At 42.0% G+C, this 21,694-nt stretch overlaps 1 protein-coding gene across 1 annotated transcript in view; it reads right to left on the reverse strand.

Annotated features, from left to right (window-relative positions):
- Positions 1–21,694, reverse strand: part of SND1 (staphylococcal nuclease and tudor domain containing 1) — a 421,566-nt gene that overhangs the window by 220,097 nt on the left and 179,775 nt on the right. Inside the window, exon 12 of the mRNA XM_005893665.3 lies at positions 14,287–14,387. Within this exon, the coding sequence (XP_005893727.1) occupies positions 14,287–14,387 (101 nt within the window). The remainder of the gene's footprint in view (positions 1–14,286; positions 14,388–21,694) is intronic.

Here is a 21,694-nt window from a genome sequence, read left to right on the forward strand (position 1 = left end):
GTTTCCTTTTCTTCTCTCCCCTTGGGGGGAACATGGGATTATTTTGGTTCCCAACTTTGAAATACAGTAAACCACTCCGGAGCCTCTGTGATCAAGACTCACTTAAATGGTCTGATTGCTCTGCAGCCACAGGCTGTGGTACTGCTGCTGCTGCTGCTGCTGCTAAGTCGCTTCAGTCGTGTCCGACTCTGTGTGACCCCAAAGACGGCAGCCCACCAGGCTCCCCTGTCCCTGGGATTCTCCAGGCAAGAACACTGGAGTGGGTTGCCATTTCCTTCTCCAATGCATGAAAGTGAAAAAATAAATCGAAGTCGCTCAGTCGTGTCCGACTCCTAGCGACCCCATGGACTGCAGCCCTCCAGGCTCCTCCGTCCATGGCATTTTCCAGGCAAGAGTACTAGAGTGGGGTGACACTGCCTTCTCCGACAGGCTGTGCAGTGACATACAATAGAACACAGTTTCAAAGACAGGTTTCTGAGAAAATGGTGACAAGCGTTTGAGTGATTTACATAGATGCCTCCTACTTTAAAGAAAAAGAAAGGTGATTTTGTAGTCAGTATGAAAGTGGTTTTGTTTTGGGAGGAGGCGAGATGGTATAAGAACAATAATATAATTAATTCCCCTTGTTAATGACCTGATACATGATGGTTTCTAAATCACAATTTGAACACAACAGAAGCTCACATTAGGGCAATAGTTAGCTGAATCACAGCTGTTATGTAAACAGATATATCAGAAAGCCAAAAGGCTCGATGGAAAACCGACACTGGAAACTTGATGAAAGGCAGTCTCAAGTTTCCTTTGGCCCTTAGGAAGCTCATGCCATTAAATGTTTCCAAATTCTACCACGCGTGCTGACCTCCAAGGTCCAGGTATTTGTTAAATCCCTCCATGTTCAACTTGTTGTGAACACAATGATGGCACAAAACTTAAAAAAGGCATCACAGCAGAGATGTGGATCCCTAGAAGATCTACAAAGGGAACTTCCCTGGAGATTCAGAGGTTAGGACTCCCCACTTTCTCTGCTCAGGGCCCAGGTTCAATCCCTGGTAGGGAACGAAGATTCTGCAGCTCTCCCCCAACCCCCCCTGCAATACACAGAATCTGACTTTCAGTAAGATTTTAAATATAGGGATAGGGAATAGCAGCATCTCCTAAAACACTTAGTCAATCACCCTCTGCCTTTAAAACAACTCATATAGACAGACAGGAAATAAATAGGTAACTAAATATGTATACGAAGCAAGTAAACACAGGGAGTCCGCTCCGTAGCAACACCACTTGGTTTGAAAGATTATTCAATAAATTGCTTTTACTAAGGAATATATATTGTCCTTACCCAATGGTAAGTGCATGTTAAACTCCCTGATGCATTAAAAATTACTCATGAATATATTCTACTTCTTTTACAGTAGTACTTAGGTGAACATATTTACATTCACTGCTTAGAGGAAAAATGATATGATTTAGTGGCAATTGAAAAAAAGAAAAAAAGAGAAGTCTAAAACCAAAGCATCTGCCACGGAACAATAAAAACAAACTAGTACAGGAGGCATCCCTGGTGGTTCAGTGGTTGACTCCTTACTCTCAGTGCACAGGGGGCAAGGGTTCAATCCCCGGTTGGGGAGCTAGGATCCTGCGTGCAGAGTGGCCCAGCCAAAACAACAAACAGACTAGGAAAGCAACACCTAATCATAATCCCATGGGTGATTTGTTGTTAAGCCTCTGAGCATGTAGCACATACTAGGCATTTTCTGTATCTTATTCAAGTACATCTGTGAGGTAGCAACATTATTAAGTAGGTGGGCTTGGCCAGGGGCAGGAGGGGCAACTGTGAAGAGGATGGAACATAAAAGCAGTCAGTAAAAGTCCTTTAAAAAAGGAAAAAGCTGAGTCAAACAGATGGCCAGAGACATAGGAGAGGTGAAAGACGGGACAAGAGAGACCACTAGGTCTGAAATTAGGCCAATGACCAGTTCAGAGTCCAGACTTAGGACTCATGGACGTATTCGATTGCTATGGCTTAGTCACTGTGCTAAACATATTAAATGCACTGATACATTTAATGCTCACAACAGCCCTCAGTTCAGTTTAGTCACTCAGTTGTGTCCAACTCTTTGCGATCCCATGAATTGCAGCACGCCAGGCCTCCCTGTCCATCACCAACTCCCGAAGTTCACTCAGACCCACGTCCATCGAGTCAGCGATGCCATCCAGCCATCTCATCCTCTGTCGTCCCCTTCTCCTCCTGCCCCCAATCCCTCCCAGGATCAGAGTCTTTTCCAATGAGTCAACTCTTTGCATGAGGTGGCCAAAGTACTGGAGTTTCAGCTTTAGTATCATTCCTTCCAAAGAAATCCCAGGGCTGATCTCCTTCAGAATGGACTGGTTGGATCTCCTTGCAGTCCAAGGGACTCTCAAGAGTCTTCTCCAACAGCCCTAGGAGTGTAGTATTATTATATAGAACTCACATAGGAAAAAACTATGACCAGCCCTAGGAGTGCAGTATTATTATATAGAATTCACACAGGAAAAAACTATGGCCCAAGACTGCATAGCTATCGAGGCATAGAGCCGAGTTTTTTTTTTTTTTAATTAATTAATTTTAATTGGAGGCTAATTACTTTACAATATTGTAGTGGGTTCTGCCATACATTGACATGAATCAGCCACGTATAGAACTGAGTTTTAATCTCAATTGTGTTTACCTCCAAAGCCCACTTTAAAAAAATAGCTACAGAATCTTCAGATCCAGTAACAACTAGCCTTCATCCAACAATATGCCAAATGGTCAAAGTTTTCCTGTTCGAAATTACATCCTTAAAAAATAACCAGCACTCAAAAGGCACACCCTTCAAACAAGGATTATGTTAGCACAATTACATAATAAGTGATTATTTCATATTTTTTAAACTTTTGAAAATGCTACTACAGTTTGTATTACTTTAAAAAAGTCATTCAGTATGAACTGGAGCAAATCCCTGTTAAGTGGCATCACCATGGAAGATAAAAATCCATTCCTATTTCCATTACCACTGTGTACTGTGCTGGCCACAAGAACTGTATAGAGAAAGGGGCTGAGAAATGGCATTAAAAGACACAATTTGTGCTTTATTGGTAACCATGTCGAATGTCCCTTCTCCTCATCACATCAATTTCATTCTCCAAAGGAAGAAAGAAAGAATGCATGAGGGGGGTTCAGAATGGCAGACTGAGAACTTATGTCCACATGACATTCTTTACAAGGTCCTGATGAAATGACGCAAGAGACATATACGCACAAGAATAAAGCCCTAATGGTGCCAGAGAATAAGAATGTGAGTTAACAGCACATCAGAAAGTTTGCACAAATCCTGAAAGACAGAAAACAGATGGGATCAGACGGGTGACAAACCGGGGGCGCCTCCCGGGCTTCCCTGGTGGCGCAGACGATAAGGAATCTGCCTGCAATGTGGGAGGCCTGGGTTAATCCCTGGGCTGGGAAGATCCCCTGGAGGTGGGCAAGGCGACCCACTCCTGGATTCTTGCCTGGAGAAGGCCCGTGGACAGAGGAGCCAGGCAGACTACAGTTCATGGGTCTCAAAGAGTCGGACGCGACTGAGCAACTAAGCACAGCACATCAAGGGCTTTTACTGACACATACAAAGTACACAGTGAGTAGGTTCTGGGCACATCATCCGAGCCATGGATCAGGAACAGCGTTCAGGAGAGCAGGGCCGGCCAGGCCGCCTCTTCCCCACCCATCTCTACAATGCTCACGGAGGTGCTAGGAGCAGAGAGCTTTGACCCTTGGTAAAAGGGAAATACCCTAACCAGCAAGCAATTGGCACTTTTTTCCAGCACATACTTGTTTGTGTGATCCTGATCAATTCATATACCACACAAGCACCAAAACTCCTAAACAAACAGGGTTATAGGTGGCCCCCTTAAACACTATAGAACTTTACAGCCTAAGCACCAGCAAAAACAACGCTAATAAAAATGGCACACAATGGAAATCTCTACAGGCTGAGTAGTCTTGAACTCTGGGACTCTGATGCTACCTCTAGAGGAGGGACTATAGGGCTTTGTTTTCAGCAGAGACCATTTTAAAAGTATAGTTGGTTTACAATGTTGTGCCATCAATAGAGACCACTTTAATCAAAACAAAGCCTGAGGCAGAGTGTAGCCTTCTTCAGTGTGCTTGTCTGACTCTTTGCAACTCTACAGACTGGAGTCTGCCAGGCTCCTCTATTCATGAGATTTCCTAGGCAAGAATATGGGGACGGGTTGCCACTTCCTCCTCCAGGGGATCTTCCTGACTTCGGGATCGAACCCATGTCTCCTGCATTGGCAGGTGTATTCTCAAGCACTGAGCCACCTGGGAAGCCCAGTTTTCTTCATTAATCCACTGTTTGAATACTGGCAAAAGTGTCTTCACAGCTTTTCTGACCTCACTGACAGGGTGCTACTGAGCTAAACACAGTGAAAAGCATAAAGGTTCTTGAAGCCACTAAAGCACTCACAACTTAAATTAAAGGAAGTTCCTACTGTAAACGTCTCAACTTCACACTGAGGTTTTTCTTAAGTCTTTATACCTTCTAAAGCTCTCCCTTTAAATGTAAGAGTTTATCCCTTACCCTTTCAATATTTCAATGTATTTGGGAATGTCACTTACAAACCAACATGACTTCCACTTTATATCCAATGCGTTTCCCCAAATTGTCAATGTCATACAAGATAATTCACTTCAAAGAAACATATGTCCTAGTAGAACAGAGGGCAGGTGATTTAGATGGATTGTGTGGCCTGAAAGTAAAGCCAAGGCATAACATTTAGAGAGAGGTGGCTGAACACAGCACAGACCCACCCTATCTCTGCTCCCCACCCCTCAACCTTATAGGCCAAGAAAATACACTAAGGCTCCCTAACAGGTGATGAAAGCCCCCAAGCTTTGACAGTCTCGGTGGGGTCTGCAATCTGCCTGCTTCCTCTGTGTTCCAGCTCCACTTTCAGGCACCATATAAGGAAGTCTCCCTCTGATACTTTCTGCTCTCCTATGACTTTTTTATGACAGAGATGTCTGCGAGACACAAACAACTGCAGAGGAACAGCTGTGCCAACTCCAACTTGGTCCTTCCTTCATAAATATAGGTCAAGGTTCACACAATGCTTGAGGACTTAAGAAAGTAAAAGAACAAAGTAAAGAACATTTAGTCATGGGGGAAAGCTGGAAGAGGTGTTTAATTTTTAAATAAGATTCTCAGAGATAGAGAAAATATTGTATTCATAGACTAAGAAGAGGATGCTATTAAAATAGAGTACTTAAAGAACAGAAAATTTAAATGTGAGTGCCGCAATTAAAAAGTAAAATGGGTTTGATTAAGAGACTAGTATGTAAATTTCATGGGATACAAATCATTTCCATTTTAGAACAATGATATATTCCTGGTGCTTAGTACACACCAGGCACTCTCGAAATACTGAGTTTATGAATTAACAAGTAAGTATACGAATGAGTGAGATGAAGGAACAAGAGATGGTTACGAATGTAAATCAATCAACACACATGGCTGGCTGACTAAGCAAGAGGCAAAAATGAAGACATCTTGAACATAGAACAAAAATGCAAAGGAGGTCTTAAATATTTGGAAGAAAAGTCAGATATATGAAGCATAAGATACAATGTAGCAAAAGAGAGAAAGAAAATAATTCAAGAAGTAACAACAACAAAAAAAATTGTTTTGGTGTTCAGAATGGAAAAGACAATTGAGTTCGAAGCAAAAAGACAGACATAGAAATATGTTGATAAAATTTCAGAAAACCAATTAATGGGAAACTGTAAGAACAATTCCAAAGCCAGGAGGAAAAAAAGTTACATTTAAAGAAAGAGAAATTGGATTTCTTAAAAACACTGTTGAAGCAACAGAGCACAATGCCTTCAAAGTTTTTAGGAAAACAATTTTCAAGCTACAATTTTATAATAACACTAACAAATAAGAATGTATGTAAAAATATTTAGACATTGCAGACATTCAGAAATTTGACCACCCAACACATGAGAAAAAGCAAGGTTCTTCAACAAATGAGAGGAAAAACCACAAAAAGAATGACTTGAGATACAATGGCAACTGCATATAAAGAAATGTATATGAAGAAGGAAATACAGACACAGAATTAATGTATTGGGTGACAGTGTTACTGAGCAGATCTTTAACTAATTCAGCATTTCTCTTTGCATTTAAAGGCAGAGTTCCTTTTCTATAGGACTAATCACTCTGTGTCTTTTGTTCCAACAGTAACACACAATTCTAACAGCTATGGAGATGGGAGACAGGTTTTAAATATTTATGATCAACTTACAAGCAAAGGTTAGAAGACAATTACACTGAAAGAGGAGAAACTGAATAAGCACTATGCTTCGTGCTTTGTTGCTCAGTCACGTCCGCCTCTTTGTGACCCTTTGTACTGGAGCCCACCAGGCTCCTCTGTCCATGGGACTTTTCAGGCAAGAGTACTGGAGTAGGTTGCCCTTTCCTCCTCCAGGAGATCTCCCAACCCAGGGGTTGAACCCATGTCTCCTGTATCTCCTGCACTGCATGTGGATTTTTTATCCACTGAGTCATCAGGGAAGCCCATCTTGATAAAAACAAAAAATAAAACCTCTTTAAGAAGTATAACCACTATAATTTCCTAATCTTTCAGAGTGAGCAGTACAGAGATACTATGTAAAGTTACTCAGAAACAGAAACTGAACATTATAAGTTTACCACTGGTAAAACCCAGGCGGCGCAGTGTTAAAGAATCTGCCTGCCAATGTAGGAGATGCAAGAGATGTGGTTTCGATTCCTGTGTTGCGAAGATCCCCTGGAGTAGGAAATGGCATCCTGCTCCAGTATTCTTGCCAGGGAAATCCCATGGACAGAGGAGTCTGGCAGGCTACAGTCCACAGGGTCGCAAAGAGACACACACAACTGAGCACACCCACACAAAACAAATATAAGATAACTAGGGGTTAAAGGGTAGAAATTACAGTGCAAATACTAAAACAAAGTAAAAATACATAGTTTAAAACTAAAAATTTTAAAATCTAGTAGTGTTAAGCAACCTCACTTTCACTTTTCACTTTCATGCACTGGAGAAGGAAATGGCAACCCACTTTAGCATGTTTGCCTGGAGAATCCCAGGGAGGGGAGCCTGGTGGGCCGCCGTCTATGGGGTCGCACATGACTGACATGACTTAGCAGTAGCAGTAGCAGCAACAGCAGTGTTAACTTATAGTTATAAGGATAACCATCCACAAAAGTGAGAAGCAGACTCTGTTAGGAAGTTAGTATTGGGTCCTTCCTCTGCCAGGTGAGGCAGGAATAAGATAAGCAGGTCTTTAGGAGCGTGGAGAGAGAGGGGAGTCGAAACAAACTGTTAGACTCGCAGAGGTCCATCAGCGCCGAGTGAGTCAGGAATGGGGATATGAGGGGAAAAGGGCAAAGCGCCTCCAATGGGTAGTTGCTTGAGCATTTCATTTTGTCTACTGACAGGTTCAGTTATCGACTCAACTAAAAATAAAGATATAAGAGGGATTATCTTTCATTTTAACCTGTTTCTGAGTGGTAAATTCGCTAAGAGTCCGAGGCAAGACCTGAATAGAGAAGAGCCTTTTCAGGTATTGTTTATATAAAGTCACTTATGTTTCTTAAAGTCAAAATCTAGCCAAGCAAGATTCTGGGGGGCCGCAAAGTCAGTGAATATCCTTAAGGACTCTTGTTGTCTCAGACACCAGAGGCAAGAAGGGTCCCAAGAATGAAGTGTAGCCAGGAAGACGCAGCACAGGGAAATGCTCACGGCTATATTCCCAGTGCCTGACACACAGTAGGTGCTCAGCAAGTGTCTGATGAATAACTGATAAGTTTACTGTTAATAGCAGACAGGAGCAGCAACTCGTCTCTTGTGGGGACCAGACCCTCGCTGAGCTATTTTTAGGGCCCACAGAAATGAAATGGACAGCATTCCTACTTTTTCCAAACAGGGCCTTTAACTCATGATTTTGAACACCTTTATCCATCTCTCTAGGTACTCCAGAATGGTCCTCCCTGAGGATGAGCTCCTCTTATTTGGAGAAAAGCCTCATTTTCTCCCATGGTACACTTTGGAAACTCCATGGTATACTTTGTGAAACCGATGAGGGAGTTTCCTGAAGATCCGCTCAGTAAACACTGTCACCCAGTACCTGATATTCTACAACCGATGTTGAGGGGAAAAAAGTGAAAGAACACACATTGCTCAGCAAAGGATTTGGCTGATTTATAAGAGCCAAGTGCTCCATTATGTAAAGCTTAATTGAACTTCCATATAGTGATGAGGGTAATACAAGAATCTGAAAGCATCAGGGCTTTAAAGCAAGAAAGAAAAAAAGGCTCAGCAGCATGATAGTCCCACATATAGATGGCTACAAAATGTAAGATCCAACTAAAATTGAAGTGTTCTCCTGACTCCCACCTGAACCCTTTGCAAAAACCAAGTTTCTTCTTATGGTGCTTTATGGGGCCATTCTCTTAAAATGATGACTATGCTCAAGCTAGCAGGAGACAGGTGAAATTATTTAACTATTCTTTCCAAAGTATTCTAAGCCAAATGACACAGATGCTTCCAGTGTCTTAAGGATGGTGAACAGGCATAATTCCATTACTCCACATGGCAGAAGTAGCACAATTATATAAATCAAGCAGCCTGTGAGGTTGAGAAAACAATCTAAGGTGCTCTTTTGAGAAGTGAAGGTTGGTTAAGTGTTTATGATTTAGGTGTTAGGGGGTTCAGGGGGAGGAGAAAAGGAATGGTTCTTCTGATGTCTTCTTTCTCCTTCAAAGTAGGAAAAGGATGGAGTAAGGGAGTCCACTAAAGTAGATGAACTGTAAGCAATAAATCTGTGCAGAGAAGAGGTGGCTACAACCCAGATGCTATCTCCTGGCTGAGACACTGACATTAATACTATGTCGGTTATTGAAAGAAGACCTCTTCAGGACACTGTGGGCCACTTGGTGAGGAAGAACACTAGGACTGAAATTGACTTCAGCTATGTTTAGCTAAGAAAACATTAGTATGCTTTAAGACACACCAATGTATTAAACTAGCTCAGACATTAGTATGTTTTAAGATTTGACTAGACAGCAAAAGCCTTACAGCTACAGAACTCAAGCCCGAAAAACTAAGGGTGGTATGACATGGCTTCCTACTATGGCTGAGAAAAACTGAACCAAGATTAGAAAAGAACTATTCTAGAAGGAGAAGACCTTAACCTCATGCTCAGTGACTAACAGGACAGCTGAGGAAGTATGCCTGCAAGCTGGAACCAGAATGAAAAAAAGCAAAAGTCGGATTCCTTGTAAGTAATGGTCTGATTTAAATAAACATAAGAAAGGCAAACTATCTATGAAGAAGTCAAAGAGCCACAAAGGAAGTTCATAAAGATGGCTTCACACCTGCTAGATGACAGTCATTACAAAAGAGGTAACTAAGATGTCCCACAGCATCTCTGGTAGTAAGGACTCCACACTGCATTAAGCTGGACAGTAGTACCTTTGAAGGGAGCAAAGCTTTGCAGTCAGGAGCAGAAGTTACAACAATGTTTTAAAAATCACTGTTATAAAACTCAAATCACCTCTCCAAAAACTGACCTTGTGCAGAAAATAGGCATTTTCCAACTGCTCTTATTCCACACTTCCACCTCTGCCATCTTTCACTTCTCCAAAATGGAAAAATGTTTAATGTTATTGTGAAATATTTTAACTTAATGAGAAGCAATGGGGCAATACCTCAGTGACACTGCACCTACTGGATACGTGACAATTTTCCATGGATAGCGGATGGGGTGGTGGTGGTGATTATCAGTGTGCAGGTGTGAAGCTGGATCCCAAGTTAGTTTTTTAGGTGTCCCTTTATAAACGTGAACAAAAAACTTTTTTTTTTTTTTTTTTGAAAACGTGATGTGTTAAGAAGACATGGGCAATCAGCTAATAGATACTATGAATTTGCCAAACTGGAGCTCAAAGTAATTGTGAAGTCCAGCACAAGTAAAGGTCACCCCACAAAACTTGCTCTTCATGAAGGCTCTGGCAATAACGGAAGAATGAGATTTTAATCACTGAAGCTAATTACATAGAAGACTAAATCACAAGAAGAGTTATTTAAGTGTCTTAAATACAATAAAAAGTAATTAACAGGAAGCACCATCTTGACAGCTTCCTGTCACAGTCCAGGCCTAAAAGGATCAGCTAATTCCCAACCTGGGAGCCAGAGAATGAGAACAACTCAAAGTTTGATCTTTTAATTTTTTATTTAAACTGCTTTGATTAAAAGGTAACAACTCTCACCAACTTGAGTGAAGTTAATCAAGAAAAAAAAATTTAATCTATTAGAGGAATGATGAACCTCATTTTCATTCGTTCCCCAGAGGGCAAGAGAGGGGCCTCCCAAACGCCATGCAACTCGCTGCCGCCCCACACAGCAAAAGAAAGCATGGGAGGGCTGCCAGAGCCCTACTGAGGACAGGGCCAGTTCACACATTTGCGCATGTGAAATCCACTGAAAAATATCTCCTTTGAAATAACCCTCAAAGAGGCCATCTCATCTGCCTCTTCTTTCCCCTTCCCTGGAATGAGCAGTTGGAGAAGAGCTACTGGACAATCAGAGATTCACAGCTGATCCTGTGACGAAAGAGAAAGCCTCTAGACACTACAACAGCCAATATGAAGGGGTACCAGCCTACAGGTAATGACAGACATAGCACTCATCTTTTCTTAATTCTCCTGCATCTCTCAACGTTGAACAAAGTCTAAAGCCTGTCACAAGAGACGTGGTGCATTACTAGACAAGCTCCCCCAGCAGCCTTTGCTTAACTGACCCGCACATTCTACGACCTCCTCAAAACCCACAGGCTGACACTAGTTAGTACCTGAGGTCTGCTCAAACACACCTGGGCACTTCTGTCCCAATCTGTTTCTGTCCCTGGATTTCTACTGGTCATTTTTATTATGTATCTCACTAAATATTGAAATATGAGTACAAACAGAATAAGCCTTTACAAAAATAAGTTGTTGCAAAAGGTTTAGTAAGAGGCGTGGCTTTTAAATGGCAACAAAATGTGCAAAAATTAGAGCAGGAAAAGTATGACAGAGGAGGGAGACATAAATCACAAAGACCTAGGGTTCCGTAAGTAGTATTTTTAAGTCATCATTCCGGAGAAGTTATTTAATCCACCAGGATATCACACATCAAAGATTTGGAGATGTAAGTACATTTTTATGTTAAAAATGGAATTAAAACATTTGGGATAAAAAGAATAAATCCTCTGCTCTAGACAATGTTTTCAAATAACTATTAAAATCAGGAAGCATTTGATATAATTCTGAATCTAAGCTGAGTATTTGGATATTGGTATCATTCATACCTCAACTTTCCCACAGTAGTATTGGAATGATTTAAGCAGAGAAAACTGAGGGAAAATGAAAACAAAATCAAGGCCACAGGAAACTAAAGAGAAGCCTTGAGAAAGACCCAAACATCAGAAGCATGCTATCAGATACATTTTCTAGAGGCACCCTATCTTTGGTATGGGCTTCCCTGGTAGCTCAGATGGTAATGAATCTGCCTATGTGTGAGACCTGGGTTCAATTCCTAGGTTGGGCAGATCCCCTGGCGGAGAGCATGGCAACCCACTCCGGTATTCTTGCCTGGATAATCCCCATGGACAGAAGAGCCTGGTGGGCTAAGAGTCAGAAACGACTGAGCAACTAAGCACAGCACATTTTTGGCACAGACTTTCCAATAACCAAATAAACAGGGAAAACTATTGGATCAGATACAAGTTTTTTTATGTATATATTTATCAGATTAAAGCCAACTTGTAGCTCAGAAGAAACAGCTGTCCCAGGTTATGAGACATCTGCTACTGCTAAGTCACTTCAGTTGTGTCCGACTCTGTGTGACCCCACAGACGGCAGCCCACCAGGCTCCCCCATCCCTGGGATTCTCCAGGCAAGAACACTGGAGTGGGTTGCCATTTCCTTCTCCAATGCAGAAAAGTGAAAAGTGAAAGGGAAGTCACTCAGTCATGTCTGACTCTTAGTGACCCCATGGACTACAGCCTACCAGATTCCTCCATCCATGGGATTTTCCAGGCGGGAGTACTGGAGTGGGGTGCCATTGCCTTCTCTGATGAGACATCTAAGCACTCCCTATTTTATTTCATAAAGGGACACTGCAATATAATAAACAAATAACTCACATATTTATTGAACTCCTACGAACTACAGCACGGAATAAAAGAGACAATAATCCCTATCTTCAGGGAGCTTACTATCTAGTGAAGTTTGGTCTCAATGACATTAGGCTATCCTCACACTTCTCCCAATTACTGCCCAGTAATTTACTCAAGACAGTCGAGTTTAGTAGAAACAAATCCATGAGGAAACTCAGTGTATTTAACTCATTATGTTAAAAATGGAATTAAAACATTTGGGATAAAAACATAAATCCTCTGTTTTAGCCAATGTTATCAAAAAAAACTATTAAAATCAGGAGACTTTCAATATAATTTTAAAATCTAAGTTGAGTATTTGGATATTGGTATTATTCATACCTCAACTTTCCTACAGTAGTATTTGGAATGCCCTGAATAGCAGGGCACCCCAAGTACCCTGCCAGGCTGGTCTAATTCGAGGTAAGGACTTTGGTAAATCAAATACCATCTTATGACAACAGGGAGAGAGAAAGGTCAAGGTTAACTCCCTACAAGAACACTTTCAGAATATCTAATTTTAAGCAGCATAACTTTTGAAAATATACCTCAGTGGTAACCAAAAAGAAAGTCCCTCCACTCTAATGGGCCATTAGATAAGCATGAATAGGAACCATCTGCCAAGAAGATGTGCGTTTTGACCACAGTGGTGTTGTCTTTACCACAGGTAGACAGGAGGAGCAGTTAGTTATTGAAGAGGACTCCTGTCTGTGGCAGCAAAAATCTTAAATCTGTCTAGGGGAATACTCACTTTCCGGCTCTCCACAGGAGGAAAGCATGTACTGAACTCCTAAGAACTGGTGACAAATTAGTAATAATCATTACTGCAAATTAGACAGATAGAAGAATGAGCAAAATATTTCCCAGTTTTCCCCATTCTGAAAACATTATCTAATTTCTTAAGAACCTGCTTCTAAAAATAACCCAACGCCTGTGATGGTGTTAAGATAATGACATCAAAATCCTATATTCAGTTCCTCTCGGCAAAAGTGAAGCCCCTGATTGCTGTGTGAACGTCAACAACATTGATAGGTACAGGAGTGGTAACAGCACCTAAAAATACTTATTTCCGAAGTGAGAACAGGAAGGGGGCGGGGCGGGGAGCGGGGCAGTGCGGGTTTGGAATGTGGACGGGAGGAGCTCCTGTGTGGTAGGAGAGCTTCTGGAAAGCACATTAGCTACCATACCCTTCTGTCAGAGACAGGCTATAGCTTAGAGAAAGGTGTTTCTCCCAATGGGCTCCATTGTACTTGCAATAAGACAATCCCTGTTTTGATGAGAAACCTACTCTTTTCTTCCCTTCCACCATGCCTCCTTTTAAAACAAAAGCAAAATACCAGTTTGGTAACAAACACCATTTAAGACTGTTAAATACAGAAGGAGGCAATTAGCATGCGGGTATACTTTACGCAGAGTAAGAATTGCTACTGGGGACTGAATGATTGTTTTAATATTTACTGTGGAAGCATGGCCCAGCGGGCTTCCTCCTGCCCCCATCAGATACCTCCTTGGAAGGCTGCTCGTCAACCAAGCTCCCAAGAGACTCTGGAACATAACCAGGGTATAGCCAGTGGAACACAAGAGGAAGACCCTGTCATCTACTGATTACATACGTCTATTCAAAGAAAATGTCCAATTAACCTCTCTTCTTTTTCTGGCCTACAATTAAACTTCCTAAACTAATACACAGAGAATCTTTCTAATTTTGCATAGTACCTAAGGGCCTGATTGACACTCAATAAATGGCATTATTAACAGTAATAATGAATGCTACATAGTGCCAAGGACACAGAGCCCAATAAATCTTAAATAATGACAATAATGAAAATATATGATTAACTAGTGAGCAATTATGAAGTACGCTGCAAACAAAGTGCTACACTGGGACAGAACAATCACAAGCCGCTGTGTTAGGAGTGACAGAAAGCAAATCGGGGTGAAAGGGGGGAGAGATATCAATGAGAAGAGAAAAAACTCCCAGCCATGGTCAAGTTGCTACCAGCCAGAACACTCACATTCCTCCAATGGTGACGGTGGCACAGGTACGCTCTGAAAAGGCGGGCACCGTATCTGTGGCTGGGCTGGCTGGTCTAATGTAGTCCACAGTCACATTGACCTGAAAACAAGAAATCAAGGTAATTAAGGTTGAGAATTTGCAACACAGCTCACTAGCAGCCCTGTGTGCTGGCTGTAAAAGCTCACTCACGGTACGACTTTGTGGGTCTAAGATTTTAAAAAAACAACTGAAAGCTGAAGCACACACCGGGAGAAAACACCTCCAAAAGCCATCTTGGATAAAGGACTATAGTATCCAAAATATAGGAAGAACTCTTAAACCTCCACGGTAAGAAAATCAAAACCCCAGTGTTATAGCGGGTAAAGGACTTGGGTATCTTATCAAAGAAGACATACAGATGACAAGCATATGAAAATATGCCCCACATGTGTAACTGGGGAAATGCAAACTGAGACAACTATTAACACGTCGATTAGAATAGCCAAAATTCAACACACTGACAACAAACGGAGGTGAGGGTATGGAACAAATGGAATTCTCGTTCACCATTACTGGGAATGCAAAACAGTACAGCCACTCTGAGCAATGGTTTTATATAGAACAAACTTTTACCATACGTTCCACCAGTTAAAAACTTATGTCCACACAAAAACTTGCACTTGGATGTTCCTGGTAGCTTTATACATAAATGCCAAAACTTGAAAGCAACCAATATGTTCTTCAGTAAGTGAGTAAAGAAACTGTGGTTCATGAACACAACTGAATACTATTCAGCACTTAAAAAGAATGAGCTGTCAAGCCATGAAGAGACATGGAGCAATCTGAAATACACAGTGCTAAGAGAAAAATGCCCGTCGAACAGCTATCTATTGTATGATTCCAACTGTGACCTTCTGGAAAATGCAAAAATGTGGGAGACAGTAAAAAGATCAGTCATTGCCAGGGGTTAGCAGGATGAGACAGGATGAACAGATGTGGGGGCAGGATTTTGACAGCAGTGAAGCTATTCTGGATTATACCATAATGATGGATACATGTCATTCCACATTTGTCAAAATCCATACAATGCAGAACACCAAGAGTGAACCCAAGTAAATGATGGACTGTGGATGATGGTGTGTCCAGGTAGGCTCACCAATTATAACAAATATACCACTCTGGAGGGGGTCTACTGATAACAGAGGAGGAAGTACATGGCTGGGGGCGGGTGGGACAAGGAAATTCTCTTTACTTTCTGCTCAATTCTGCTTTGAGTCTAATTGATGCTATAGAACCTAAAAGATGACTGATGTCAAGAGAGGACAAATGGCTGAACCTTTAAGGTCCTACATAAACTTCAGTCAACAGAGAAGAAATCTGGAATATTCCTGGAGGATTCCTAGACATTTTGGTAAAGCAGCTCTCTAACCTTTTTGGACTACTTTGAAAATCTGTTTAAAAACATGAAATGCCTCAAGAGAATAACTACACGGAGTTTCAGTCTGCCATAGTTCTCAAGGCCCAAGTTAAGAAGAATCAAAACGACACAGCTGACTACACTGAATACCAATAGGGGTGGACTTGGGAAATTTGGGGGGTGGGGTGGGAGCAGGATGGACTGGACCAGAAGAACCTTTAACACTGGGCTAATCCTAGTATATACAAAACATAGGGACACAAACACGCCGAGCAATGCTTTTTCTTTATGAAGCCTTTCAAGATGACCGTGTTTGTGTGTGGAAGCAAAGCGGCATGCTGTGTCCATCAGGAAACATACAGAGCCGCATAACAGCATGAAGGCATATACTTGACTTTGGTCATGGCCAAGCTTATATACCTGTACTGAGGAGTCAAGCACCCTGAGGCCATCCTCACAGTCTCAAAGTCCAGAATCACCTTTCCTAAAAACCACTTTGGTTCTCACTGAGATACTTGAAGACAGCATGATGTATGAGCATCAACCAGACTGCTGGTGAACGCCACCAAAATCCCTTCAAACTGCCTGCTCCTCAAAAATCCATTTTAAAAATGAATATGAAAATTTTCGGAAGAACAGCTGCCTCCAAATTCTGACTGTCAGATCACTCACTCTACCTAATCACGTTTTAAAAGCAACAAGAAGCCCTATCAGTGAGAAAGCCAACTAAGGGCTGAAGGCAAGGCAAATCTTTCTCATGTGAAGTACTGTCATAATACAACAACTCAGAAGAAATCATAAAGAGGACTCCTTAGGTCAGATGTCCACACTGACATTACTGCTCAGCCTTATCACTTTGTCCAAGCTAAGGAGATGGATAAATGTGAGGAATGTGAACAGACAGGGAGTCGGGGTAGGGCTGAAAAACAGGGCTGAAAAACTACCAACAAAGAGGTTTTCAGAGTTGCCCCACATGCAGCTGATCAGAGTTGTTAGAGCCCAGAGGGCAAGGAATGGGCGGTCTACACACACAGAAGCACAGCTGACTCCAATCCCTGGGAGGGAAAGAGTCCTCTGCATGCTATTTATTCTGACCAACCCCTCTGGCAACTCTCCTCTGGCAAGGGCGGATGATTAACCTCTGGGAGAAGGAAGAGGCTGGGATACCTGTTGAAGTTATGGCAAAAATCACACAGGAAATAAGCACTGAACAGGAGCTAAACCTCAAGAGTACCCACCCAGGAGTACATGAAGTAACTCAGGGCCCAGTAGGGTATGGTCCAATTTGGGGCATTCAGGGGGCAAGTCAAAAAGTATGTAGAGATGTTCACCTATTTTTGTGTTTTCACCCAATCCATCTAGTAACAAGCTCAAGTCCTCAGTTTCACTACCAGGGGAAAAAATAATTCATCCTGCTTAAAAATAAACTCAGTGAATCTCAAGGTTACCTTGCATCTGCCAATGACAGGCCTCCTCCTCAGGAGACGGGAGTGGGGCAGCGGCTCATCAGCGCAAGCACGTGGCACACAGTAACATCAGCTCTCTCCCCAGAAATCATGCTAGTTCACCAGGAAGGCTACGTGAGTAGTGGTGGTGATGGTTGTGCTGAGGGGTGTATTGGCAAGGAACAGCTCCCCATCTCATCTGCCAGGCCAAAGGCATGCTATCCCCAAACTGTCTTCAAAGGAAATCAACCCCACTCTTCCAAATCTTTCAGCTTCAATCAGCGAAAGAACTAGTAACTACATTCTACATTCACCTGCCAATTAATTTTTTCCTCTATCTAGAGAAAGAACTGAAAGGCAGAGATTAAAGAGCTCATTGGGGGAGGTAACATTATTAAAGAAAATCTCAAATACAAATGAGGCCCTGAGAATAGCCCACAGCCACGACGCACACCTGCAGACAGCTATGACAAACCAAGAATTAAAGTCAACGTGTAATTAGCATTTATGTCCCTCTCCTGGGGAGTCTGAGCTCTGCTCTCCTGCCTTGGAGTTTCTCATCTCCAGATACTCATCCCTGACTTGTCAATCACTTGATAAAGAGCAGTTTCAATTAAACAATGGCAGATCTTAGCAAAGTCTTCATCTGAATAATAACAACCTGAATTTTGTGCTTGTGGGTGGTTACATATGGGATGGCATGAGTTGAAAAGAAGTACTGGGTTATTGCAAACGTTTCCCTCATTTTTCCAGCAAAGATGCTCCTGGAACATTGGGTATATGCAAGAATTTACACGTACGGGACACAAGGGGAGGGCCTGGCCCTCTTTACAGCAAGGACCACAAGGAGTCCACAGCTCCCTGCTGATTCCACCTGTCATTCTCTTATGAATGAGTCATACATCACCTCCCTGGGCCTCACTTTTCTTAGGCAATTCACTTGGTAAATGAGCGCACTAGACTAGAACTTCAGAGCATCACTGAACTCGAGAATCCTAGAAGACAATTTAGCCAGACACTGTGTGCTACATAGCATCACAGGGTTTATACAGTAGGAGTGTATATCAGATCAGTTGCTCAGTCGTGTCCGACTCTTGGTGACCCCATGAATCGCAGCACGCCAGGCCTCCCTGTCCATCACCAACTCCCGGAGTTCACTCAGACTCACGTCCATCAAGTCAGTGATGCCATCCAACCATCTCATCCTCTGTCGTCCCCTTCTCCTCTTGCCCCTAATCCCTCCCAGCATCAGAGTCTTTTCCAATGAGTCAACTCTTCGCATGAGGGGGCCAAAGTACTGGAGTTTCAGCTTTAGCATCATTCCTTCCAAAGAAATCCCAGGGCTGATCTCCTTCAGAATGGACTGGTTGGATTTCCTTGCAGTCCAAGGGACTCTCAAGAGTCTTCTCCAATACCACAGTTCAAAAGGAGTATATGTAGTGAATAATATTTTGATGAATGGATACATGTAATCAGGAACCCTTCCAGACATAAAATTCTGAAGGACACTAAATGAGATGGTTAGGACCACATGGTCAAGCTGTTGACCATTCTGTTCTATATATTAAAGCAGGAAGGAGGGAAGAAATTATTTTGAAATTGGGATAAAGCTTTAAATTAAGAAAAGTGTAATTCTGCATATTACTTTTTTTTTTCCAAAGAAGCTCTCAGAGAAAAAGAAAGGGTAGCCGGCAATCTGATTCCTCCATGGTCCATTGTGGAATTCTCCTTGAAAACAATTTCAAAGACCCTTCAGAGAACTAAGATGAGAACTTAAAACCAAATTTGTATCCCAATCTCACATAAAGTCTGGAAACAGCTTAGTATTAACAGAAAACACTCAGGTCACACCTAAGGAATTCAATCTATGGATACCCTTCATGAAACTAATCATTCACTAGATGGTGAGTGAGTAGTATCGTCATACTTCAGTACCGTCAAACCACCGAAGAACTCCACAGACTTGTTCATGCTGATGATAATCTGAAGGCCAGCGCGTAAGAGATACCTAACATTTCCAGGCCAAAGCCTGAATCTGGGCTGTTACATGAGGCTATTACTATATAATCCCATCCACTATTCCACATGGCCAATCATAAACCCACAAAGAGATGTTAAAAAAAAAAATACCCTGCCTCACAAAAAAGGCTCTCATGTGACCTGTCATCCTCATGACGGAAACAGAAAACACATCATCTGGGCAAGTCTGGCTAAGGCAGCAGGCAGATAAAAGTAAGTAGAATAAAGTATTTCAACAGCTTGGGTAAGAGTACGGGCTCTGGCAGCCACTTGGCTGCGGGTTTGAAAGTGAAAGTAGCTCAGTCGTGTCTGACTCTTTGGGACCCTATGGACTATACAGTCCATGGGATTCTCCAGGCCAGAATACTGGAGTGGCTAGCCTTTCCCTTCTCCAGGGGATCTTCCCAACCCAGGGATCAAACCCAGGTTTCCCGCATTGCAGGCGGATTCTTTACCAGCTGAGCCACAAGGGAAGCCTAAGAATACTGGAGTGCGTAGTCTAAAACCTTCTCCAGGGGTTCTTCCCAACCCAGGAACTGAACCGGGGTCTCCTGTATTGCAGGCAGATTCTTTACCAACTGAGCTATCAGGAGGGTTGCAGGTTTGGTTCCCAGCAATTCTACCTCTGAACTCTGTGAACTTGGAGAAGTAACCTCACTTCTGGCTTCAGTTGAACATGGATAACTCTACCTATCTCATTGTTAGAAGAGAAATGCATTAATATACATGAAACATTTAGAGCAGGGCCTGACTCATAATAAGCTCTATGTGTCAGTTATTTTTAGACAAACATACTGATTTTCTTGGAGGAGAGCCTGGTACAGGGTAGGTGATAAGTGTCTGCAAGATAAATACATAAATACATGCACACATACATATATGCATAAATAAGGCACATGTTGGCTTTAAGTCATTAGGCAGAACTCAATTAAATACACTTTTCTCCTTAAGGAGCCACAGCAAACAAGAGTATGTACCTCATCCATATTTATCCCAACTTACAGATAAATAGGACTTATTTTAAAGAATGATACACTATTTAGTACTTATTTAGACACTCTCCCGGTTAATCGGCAGGTACTAGTTTGGAGATTGTATTTACCAAAGATAATTGAAGCAGAGTGTGGGGAATCAACTCAACTAATAGGCTAACCAGAGGTGTTTGGGGAGGATGCTCCTTGCCTTACAAAATCAGGAAGATCAACAAACAGAGAGCAACCAAGTTGGCATCTGCTCTGGGCATAACAGGACAATATTTAATTTAGGCATTCTTGATCTTTTCTCCCTGCTAACAAATAGCATACATAATTATTTTAAAAGTATCAGAGATTATCTTCTTAAAATCTGAAACACATTTTAGTTACTCATTCATCTAAATACAGATGAGCATCTAACAAAACTGTCAAGGGGTCCCTTGGTCCTGCTTCTGGGCATGCTGATCCCCAGCTCAGCTATCTACTAGGACACAAGCTAAACTCTCACAAGGAGATGTCAAACGGACCTTTGTTGTTCAGGAGGCAACAACAACAAGAGTCACAAATGAGAGCAACATATGTACACTGACATCTTCTGTGCTGTGCTTAGTCGATCAGTCATGTTCGATTCTTTGCAACCCCATGGACTATAGACCGACAGGCTCGTCTGTCCATGGGGATTCTCCAGGATAGAATATTGGAGTGGGTTTCCATACCCTCCTCCAGGGTGTCTTCCCAATCTGGGGATCGGACCCAGGTCTCCCACACTGCAGGCAGATTCTTTACCATCTGAGCCACCAGGGAAGCCCAAGAATACTGGATTGGGTAGTCTCTCCCTTCCCCATGGGATCTTCCTGACCCAGGAATCAAACCAGGGTCTCCTGCATTGAAGGTGGATTCTTACCAGCTGGGCTACCAGTGATATTAGAGAAACAGAAAGTTGATTTTTAAAAGTATTTCTGATTTAACTCAAAACACCCAAAACATTATCATATCAACACATAACCAGTATTTCTTAAGGTATTGGGTTTCTTTCCTTTCACTGACAAAGACTTTGAAATCCAGTGTGTGTTGTGCAAGGAAAACACATCCCAGTCTGGACCAGCAATACTTCAAGTGTGCGGCCACTTACAGCTGCAGTCGCAATACTGGACTGTACACGCCCAGACTGTTCATTATGGGACCAGGGTCTTAGCCTCAATCCTCTATACATGCTCCTACCTTTAGTGGTTCTATCCTTCTCTAGTTTCTCCCAGGAACTTTTGTTATCTTATATTTATGAATCCTTGTAAATACTCAAACCAAATATGAAAAAACATGGTATAAAAAATAAAATGTTTATTATTCATTTTCTGACTGAAAAAAAAATCTATTTAATTAGACTAGAAAGACAAGGTATTTACATAATTTTCAGTTCTAAAAAACATTTCAGGGGTGAGAATAAATGTGTACACAAAGGAGGAAAATTCCTCCAATTTATAACTGTCATCGTGGAATATATTCTGTTCAATGTTTGAGGAAGATACTTTTGAGTGACTTCTCTACCAAATCAGTGGCTGAACTTTATCCTTG

The sequence above is a fragment of the Bos mutus genome, chromosome 4, assembly GCF_027580195.1.
Source record: "Bos mutus isolate GX-2022 chromosome 4, NWIPB_WYAK_1.1, whole genome shotgun sequence".
Classification (NCBI taxonomy): domain Eukaryota; kingdom Metazoa; phylum Chordata; class Mammalia; order Artiodactyla; family Bovidae; genus Bos; species Bos mutus.